The sequence below is a fragment of the Berghia stephanieae genome, chromosome 3, assembly GCF_034508935.2.
Source record: "Berghia stephanieae isolate SIO BIC M18660-M18661 chromosome 3, UCSD_Bste_1.3, whole genome shotgun sequence".
Lineage (NCBI taxonomy): Eukaryota > Metazoa > Mollusca > Gastropoda > Nudibranchia > Aeolidiidae > Berghia > Berghia stephanieae.
In genome coordinates this window covers 86,025,692-86,035,691 of record NC_088362.1, presented here as the reverse complement: position 1 = coordinate 86,035,691, position 10,000 = coordinate 86,025,692, and the positions used below count along the sequence as shown (strand labels likewise).

Sequence of the window (10,000 nt, the reverse complement as noted above, 5' to 3'; positions counted from 1 at the left end):
GATGATGATGATGATGATGATAATGATGATGATGATGATGATGATGATGATGATGATGGCGCGGTAATGATGGTTGTGGTGGTGATGGTGGCGGTGATAGAAAAAATAATGTTTGTGATATTGTTGGTGAACCTTAACTTAATCATGATATAGAAGTAATGAAATTAATGTCACTCAGCTCTTTTGTTATTGTCTTTAGACAGCCTTTTTAATGATTAGTTCTCACTAAATTATATCAATCAGATTCTCAATGTTCAAGGTTAGTTTTGTTGGTGGTACGTTATATCCGGCATGCGGATGCTGTTAGTATTTTACCTAAAATCATAGAATCAATATTAAGATAGTTACGTGAAATTTACAAAACCTGAATACAATAACACCAATGTCTGTATTAGCGAAGGCGTTGTAGACCCGCTGGATTTCCCTGACCAGCGCAGATCTAGCTAACTCAAACCCATTTGGAGAGACACTGTCAGAACCATCAAGCACGAAAATCACATTCAAGGGACACATTGTCACTGGTTGACGAAAAACACATAAAAAAAATAAAATGCGGATAAAATATCGACGTTAAATGTATGAGATCTGGTCTGGAATGTGAAAATAGTATTTGGTGTCCCTTATTTTAGAAGACAGTCTGTTAACATTGAGAACGTACAAAGGCGCGCTTCTAGACTTTTGCTTGACATTCGACATCTATATTATATATCACTAAAATATCGTAGGATAAGAGATGATTCTATTCACACATATAGACTCGTGCATGTTTCTTACAATATAGATATTATAATGATTATTCGCATGTTACAAACACAAGGGGAGATAAGTTTAAGATATTTGTTGAAAGATGTAATAAGGGAAAATACCCTAATTCAAAGAACTGTGACAATTAGAAATAATCTAAAACTTTGAGACAACAAATTCTAATGCAATTATTATTTTTAAGAATGTCATTGATAAAGAACTTACAAACATAATATTTGATTTCGATGAATAATGTAACATGACAATGGATATTATTTGCATTTTGTATATTGATTAATAGAAACTCTCGAATGTATGAGGTTGGCCATGTCAAATGAATGTAAACAGAGATAGTTATACTAAGAATATTACTATTCATCTTATTTGTGGAGAAGATATTAAATACTCAATGTCAATATATTAACAATGAATGTTAGTTATAAATATATATATATGAATGATAGTTTCACAGAACATTTAAAGGTTTTTAAAACCTTTTAGCGCTTAAACGATACTAAACGATATATTTAGTTATTAGTATTCTTTTCAAGGCAGTTTCTCAACTTTTTGAACATTTCTCATTATTTGATCTAGAGATCAGTTATATAATTCTTTGATTTACTCAATATTGACAACTCTTGCATCAAACTTAACTAAAGGCAACTTTTACATAGTGATCAGAAATATATGATATGGAAAAACGCCAGATGGAAACAGAGAATAAAAAGTATCTTGGTATCAGAGCCAAACTAGGAATCCAACTGGCTGGATGGCTCAGTGGCTAGTGCGACTGCTTTCCAATATATCTCTCTCGGCCAAGCGGAGGTTGCCGTGTCAGCTGGATCCCTAGCTTGGCTCTGATACTTCGATATTTTTATTCTCGGTTTTCATTTGGCACTTCTCCATACCTTATATTTCTCATCTTTATTGATCCAAGTGTCCGCTCCACACTTTTTCTGAACTTTTTAAGCATAGTTTGACTTACCCATGTTAGTCATGTAGTATTCCCTACTGACCACGTATGTGGATTGCCCATGTCTGTTTATGGTTTGCTTCACCCAGTTGAATAGATTGCTGGTTTGTTGTAGGGATTTCGGGTTGTGGATTTTAATTCCGGCATTGCATCCGTGAAGGATGAATATCAAGCACACCAGGATGCCTGCATGCCGCATATTGAGGGTCTGAAATAAATTAGAAATTTTGAACGAAATTAGAATAAGATTCGATATATGAAAAAAAGATAAGTATCGAGACAGTCGATTTCGACTCTGAATGTGAATGTTATACATTGACTAACTCCGTTTTCATTTGGCCATGAAATTTCTACTTCAAGCATTGATAAATCAAGATTGCAATAAACTTGTCACAAATACATAAAACTGACATTTCACACATGTCTCAGGTAAAATCGTTGACAGGGTTATCTTAATTCATTGGAATTTGAAGTAAAAAATTCCTTGGAATAATTTTCAAATGTATTTTGTCAATAGAAATTTTGTAGAACTCTTTGAGTTCTGAATCACACCTTCCTCTTTGGTAAGCACAAATCCAGTTCAGAAATTTAAAGCCTGAAGAAAAAAAAAGGCAAAAATAATATAATTATACTTTTCGAATGTTCCAGTTCAAAAGATTACTTGATTATTGCTTTTTCTTGCTGTTTTTGACTGAAGTAAATGACCGCTGGTTAGTTTTTGTGTTACGCGGCATAATTTAATTGTGTGGAGCTCAGTGACCCAACGCTTTAAAATGTTATTTAGCCGATGTATCTAATCAAATATTTACATAAAGCATGTAAACAAGGTTTTGTAAAGTTTTGACCTTATATTCAAAAGCACCTTTTATGATAGCAATAATTCTTGAATCTATATTTTCATCAGATCTTATATTTTGTACCAAACATTGTGACAAAACAGATTCTCTCATTGTGTCCAGATGCTGTTAATTCAATATATCGATAGGTTAAGGTGACAACAAATCCATTAAAAGGTATTCAACAAGAAATTTGTTTGAACTCTCAGATATAAGAATTTTATATTTGTTATATTTGTATACTCGTTGATATATTGGGTGCGAGGAAAAAAAACTGGAAAAGGTTAGAAGCATGTTGCTGCCAGACATAATGCGAGTCTAAAATTTGAGCACAATCAAACATTTGTTAAAATCTTTGTATACAATTTTTTTCATGAAAATATGTTGAAAAATACTTACTCTATGATTTTTTTAAAAGTACGTATATTGGCACTATCGAATATTACATTGGTACGTTATTCTCAACTGTTGATATAGACTGTTGATCTTACATTTTGCCATATGCCTAGGTAGTCTTTTCCTTGTAATTCAATTGATTTTCTAATGTCTGGAATTTGTCCAGTGGATTTAGGGTTTGATCCGGAAGTTAATTTCTTTTCTGATGAAACTAGACCATGACATGAACCTCCCATGAAAAATCAAATCCCTCAATATCCGTCCATGGGTAAAAAATAATAATTAAATTTAACATCTATATTAGAATATATTCCTATATGTCTTTGTTAAGGAGAAATAATCAATAAAAACAATTATTTTCCTTTAACAAAGACGAAGAGGTTTTAAAATGGCATGGGGTAACCCCTGGATTAATTTCTCATTTAATTAATTTATTTGACATAAAATTTATGTTTTTGGTTGTTTTGATATTTTATAAAACACAGTTATAGGGGGTGGGTGGTATTCCCCCTAAACGTGGGGGCGGGGGGGGGGGGGGTTGAACCTTGGTGACAATGTATTCACCTATGTACGGCCTTGCTATTTTTTTCTTTTGTTTCGGAATGTTGCCATTCGGTTTCGTCTGGGCGCTGCCTGGGGTCTTCTGCAGAGAGGGATATATATATATTTTTGTGAAAGATGATAATATTTTCCTTTGTAGATCATTTCTATGTAATTGTTAGGTTTTTGATACAATGCTTCTTTTGTAACCCTCTTAGTGTTTCCTTTTTGTATTCCAAGTGTCAGTGTTGGGTTTCCAGATGGTTTCAGATTAGCTACAAGGGTTTAGATCTTTATACTGCTATTTGAATTGCTTCTGATTTCTGGCGAACTAGTCCCTTATATTTTTCTTTGGCACATGTAATGCTAGATATATACATTTTGACTATTTTACCGTTTCCCTTTTAACTGGCACTCAAATGACTTAAAAGTGTCAAATGTCACCAAAAACTCCTTCAAACGCCTTTATCAGAAAATCAAGGTGAATGAAATAGAGATAGCAAATATTGTGCCTTAATTAATGAAAATCAATGTTAAATAAAGGAAATAATTTTCAACAAAATATCCCATTTAACCATAATAAAGAGTGAAAAATAAACATCAATATTTATATAGCGTATTTCCACGACTTCACCATGCCCAAGCTGCTTTATCTATGTCTACAGCAGGACACTTGAACCACATTATTATTTCATGCAATGGGAGCGAGCTAATAGGTCTTTATTTTGTGCACTCTTACAGGATAGTCACAACAAGAATTCATTCATATATCTTTGTCGAGAGGCTATTGGTTGCGAAGTGCCTTATTTTATCGATTGCGGGATCCGAATTAGCAGATAATCACATTCAACACAACAAATTGTGTGACAAGGTGTGACACCACATCGCCGGGCCCCACAATGTTATCATTTTAATCACATAACAACATAAAGGTCTCTTTCATGCAAATCATTTAACATTGAAACAGTTTTGCCTCAGCAATACGTTTCAACAGTCGTAACGTCACTTTCCTCGTAATGACGCATGGTAATTTGGTAACTGGCTCTAAACTGTCGGAACAATGGCGGACGCCCTTATGAAATATTTCTCCGACGAGCATAAAAGCGTATCCAGAGGGGAAAAAACATTATAAATCTGATCATGTTTTGACTTTTACACATTCTGATCACAAGACATGAAAAGTTCTAGCCAGCATGAAGAATAAAAAGTACCTATTTTCTTTGTTTAGAACCACGATGACCGCCGTTGCTGGGCGACGTGACATCAGACTATTGAATCCAATTAGTGCTAGTGTAGTACCTACACTACCTAATTGAGAACATCAGTCTCTTCACTTTTTAAAATGATCATGGTGCTTTTTTTTCCCTAGACCATATTATAAAATATGTGGTACCACAGCATGACCTTGCTGGCCGAAAAGAATAAAGACTTGTGGACTGCTCCCTAGTGATAGGTGCTATGCTTCAACTGAACACAATGTTAGCTCTGTCTTTTTTAGACTTTGAGCAGAACATATATCAGCAATTTCAATTTATCTGTAACAAATCAGTAAAACCACCACATTGTATTATCTGCAATCACATTCAATTCCCAGCCAGTTGTTACATCTAAAAACATTATTGATGGAATCAACATGAACCTAGTTGTATTTAACAAGATGGCCAGCTTCTTCTGGAGCATTGCATTGTACATGTAGTTTACTGATCAGTATTTTGATTCCTTTGCTTGACAGGAATGCTGTTTGGTTTTTAAATATCACTGCTAACATGAACGTTTACATTGAAGTTCTTTGCCATACTGTGATGATCGTATACTCATCATTATTAATAGTTATGTTATTTCAGTGTCTGTCAAACACAATATGATCTCGACCAAATTTCAAACCAAAATGCTTGTGAAAGTAGAATAATATTATGACATTCGTACTATAATGTTGAAACATGTTTTAGGATTTGACTGTGTTTGATATGGGGTTACAGAGCAACCTATTTTTCTTTCTTGCACATTTCATACACACTTGTTCAGTTCTTTATCTTTCACCGGTGCCTGCTCCTTAATTTCTTAAAGAGAGAGCTAATTCAAACAGGATCATAGGTACTGTCTATGCAAGAGCAATTATCTCCGTGTTTTTTTTCCATCACTTAAAAGTTGTACCATGGCAAGAGCAAATGACCATGCCACGAAGGGCTGAAAAGGTAAATCAATAACAGCTCAATAGATCAACAATAGAGAATTTACAATTTAAAAAATCACCTCTTACATAAAGATTAATCCATCTGACCGTCGCCCTCCTAGCAAAGACTCCAGACAGAACCCAGGCAAAAGCATGTGGTTTAATTATAAAAACAAAGACACTGAGCTACATGAATAATATATAGAACCTTTATAAGTCTTGATAAAACCATATTTTTGTATTTGTATAAATCGCTCGTTCGACCAATTCTAGAATACGGAAATTGCAGCTGGAGTCCATTATATAAAAGACAATCTATTAGTATTGGAAATGTACAGAGGAGAGCCACCAAAAAGATTTAAGCCATACAGTATTTATCTAATAAGGAAAGGTTAGAATTTCTTGACTTACCAAGTTTGAAATATGGAAGAATTCGTGGGGCGGGGATTTAATTCAGGTTTATAGATTGGTACATGGTCTGGATAGGATATACTTTTCTTCTTTTTTTTTTTTTCATTTTCTAATGTTACTTTTACTAGAGGGGACACGTTTAAGATTTGTGTCACTAGATGCAAAACAAACATAAGACAAAACTGATTCGGTATTCGCATTGTCCAGAAATGGAACAATTTAAACTTTGCAAAATCTATGGATTATTTTTTTTTTAAAACTTTTTAAAAAATTGAGCTTTATATAGCGCAATATCCACTAAATGTGCTCAAAGCGCTTTACAAGGGATCCCTGGTCAACAGCAACATTTAACATGTAGGACGGGGCATGCCGCCTGTTAGGCGATATTACAATTTTTTCGAACAAAGACAACGCTGCTAACGACCAGGTACTCATTTTACACATGAGTACGGTGAGAGAAAGTGAGTAAAGAGCCTTTTCCAAGGACTCAACTATGCGCCGAGTGCGAGGCTCGAACCCAGGACCTTCCGATCCGAAAGCGAGTGTCATACCACAAGACCGCATAGCCGCACAAGGTGTTAGTAAACAGGGAAATATATGATGAGAGATTTATATATGACTAATAATACTTGTTTGCACTGCTGTTAACATGGCTTTCAATCTTGTATGTAAATATTATGCATTGTTTCCTTATTATGGTTATCTTCTATATGTATGGATGTATGAGTGTGTATGTGTGCGTGTGTGTGTCTGCTTTGCATTTCACGATTAAAGACATATGTTTATCCATCACACATTCATGCGTACATTTAAGTTGATATAGACGTCTACTATCTTTACCACGTGTATCATTATTGTAATATTTCAATCAATAGATTTCTAGCATTACAATTAATATTAAGGGCATTCGGGAGATTTTATCCTATTTCGCCCTATGCCATATTTTATGATATGATAAACAAATTGATATAAGAATATGGGAATAAAGAGATAATACGGTTGTGGACTAGTTCAAAAACAACTGGCCTAGGCAAGGCAGCCGATTCTCCCCCGCTCTCAGGGAAATTCCACCCAAATCTATATATTATAATAATAACTTGTGAGTGGATATATATTTTTCCAAAACCATTTTTCAGAGAAAATTTTGATTGGTAACAGTTATATTTTTTTTTTCTAAATCGAAAAACAATATATTTTATTGGGAGTGTAAATAGATAAATAAACTCAATTTCAAAGGTCAATTTTCAAAATGTAGTCTCTTAGGCGCTTTATTTAATCTAAGTGGTAGGGATAGCTTCAGGGTCACTCAACCGAAAACTCATGGTACAAGATGGATCAATAGTAGTTTATTTTGTTGCTGAATGCCCTATAAGTTTTTTAGAAACATAAAATTACTTACTTTGCATTGTATTTTATTTCCAGTCAGAATGAAATAAAATTATTTAAAAATTCAAAACGCATAGAATATGGGCAAATATGCTATTTACCCCTTTCTTGGCTATACAATGATTTGAATTTGAAATATTTTAATGATTTTATAAAACTTAGAACAGGCACAAGATAATCCTCTCAACAATAACATAATTTAAGCTCAACTACTAAAATATCATATCTTGCTTGATTTCCGCATTTTACAGGGGGGGGGGGGGTGTGGTAGCTCCAGAGACTCCTGCATAAAAACTATAGGACCTAGATGTAGAAATACTTGCTTATATTAAAGCCAAGTAGTGTAGAAAGTTTTTAATAGCCATAGAAAGCCCAGGTTATCAACGTTTTATTTAGTTCGAATGGAAATGAATCTAATAATGAAAACCCAGGAAAAATATAGGCGGATTTCGAGGTTTTCCATTTGGCACTTTTGGTACTTTGATATGTTGCATTAATCAAACATGTATCCACGTGCATAATAATTATGTATTTGGTTGATCATTTATATAACAAATGCCGATAAACTAACTATTACAAAGTTTTTAAGGAGGTATATTGACACTCGTCAATAACTTATTTTCTTCTCGTGAACGGATTTCGGTGGATTTTTAGTATAATAATCAGCATAAAATATGCAACCAAACATGTTGAATTTATCTTCCCGATATCCCTATTTTTAAGCTTAAATCTACTGGACTGAATAGTGATTCAATCCCATGCAATGTGACACTTTAGACTGTTATCCTATGTAAAACGTTGTAGGACTCTTATAAACTATATATGCTGGATAATATTGGTGAAATGCCGTAAACCATTGAATTCACGTCAGGACTCATTGGAGGCCATTTATCTTTAGAAATAAATCATTATGAAATTTTTTCTTTCTATTGAAAATTGTGTAACAGTGTTTTGAAGAAAAATTATTCCAAACTCTATCCCGATCGGTGATATTTTAATCCCCACAACCAGACAAGCCAATTTCCTACGCTAGTCATACTACACTGCTTAAACAAAGACTCAAAAGTGTAAACTTTCGATACCGTAATTTTTATACGACTATGGTATAACCGGTATAGTTTTCTTAACCAATATTTGAGGGTATTTAATTAAAATTGGCAGGTACTAATGTAAGATCTTGTTCTTGTAGCTTGTAATTTAATTTTTTTTCTTCTGATTTCTGTTTTGTATTGAAAAAGAATCATACTTTTTTCCAGATTCTTTTTGTCTCACACCCTAAATAAAGTAAAAGCATTCGGGACAAAAATATAAATGTTTTTTACTCGATTGCGGCAGGTCTCTCTCTCTCTCTCTCTCTCTCTCTCTCTCTCTCTCTCTCTCTCTCTCTCTCTCCCTCTCTCTTTCTCTCTCTCTCTCTCTCTCTCTCTCTCTTTCTTTCTTTCTTTCTTTTTCTCTCTTCCCCCCCCTCTCTCTCTCTCTCTCTCTCTCTCTCTCTCTCTCCCTCTCTCTATCTATCTCTCAATATCGCTCTCTGCAAGACGTCATTACGATATGAGCAAACATTATTTGTTGAAAAACAAATCATGACCTTTATCCTGCCAGAACTATGCACAATTATTTCAATTCCTTATTGTATTCAAACAAAACTTTAGTTAATTAGACTTGTAAGCATTGCAACTAAATGCTTGATTTACGATTATATAACATGCTGATAATCGACATTAAAATGGTGTGTGATGTTTAAACTTGAGCTTTCCATTTCAAGTATTGACATTAAATTTGTGTCGAATAATCTCAATACATGAAATTAACAAACACATGCTTAAGGTGGCATCACTAAAACAATAGAGAAGCCAGAGTACTTAAGGGGATGTACTTGTGTCATTTATTTTTTTTTTTACAAATGTCAAAGTTTTAGAAATAATATTAGATGGAAATAGACACGAAACCGCACCCTACACTGAGGAGTTATGCGACACATTAAACAGGAAAAGAGTATGTCTGTTTGTTCTTTACTCCAAATATCACGAGCATGGAGGGAACCACTATACTCTGATAAAATACGTATTCAAAATTTTGGCCAGAAAACTATTCTTTCAAATATCGAGCGATTGAAATGTCACTCATTTTGGCAAATATTCTCAAATCTGAGACTTCGCGAGGTCCCAGGTTTAAGAGCGTTGGCCAAGGTGAAGGTCATTATTATCGATCGATATTTGAAGGGCGATCTTTCTTGCCAAATTTTTAAAAACTTGTTTTTTTTTTCTCCAGAGAAAAGCAGAGTAGCCATTAGGTTCAACATTAAGTTAACATCTATGAAATGTTTTCTTACAAAAAGCGTCAGAATTAAGTTTATAGAAAGTCCGTAGTCCAAGTTGTAATCACGGACATGTGATGCAGAGTGAATTCGAGGACTCGAGGCCGCTTACAGAAATTATGGTTCAAAAGCTCTAACTTTCACCCTGAGTTTTTTTTAGTGACAAGATGTATTCATACTTGCATTCAAGCGCAATGGCAAAGACCAAGGTGCCCATTATATTT

At 34.0% G+C, this 10,000-nt stretch overlaps 1 protein-coding gene across 1 annotated transcript in view; it reads right to left on the bottom strand.

Moving 5' to 3' along the window:
- LOC144969369 (uncharacterized) overlaps positions 1–10,000 on the bottom strand; it is a 28,959-nt gene that overhangs the window by 350 nt on the left and 18,609 nt on the right. Inside the window, exons 2-3 of the mRNA XM_078908479.1 lie at positions 1,730–1,925; positions 365–518 (exon numbers count right to left, since the gene is read on the bottom strand). Of these exons, the coding sequence (XP_078764605.1) occupies positions 365–518; positions 1,730–1,925 (350 nt within the window). The remainder of the gene's footprint in view (positions 1–364; positions 519–1,729; positions 1,926–10,000) is intronic.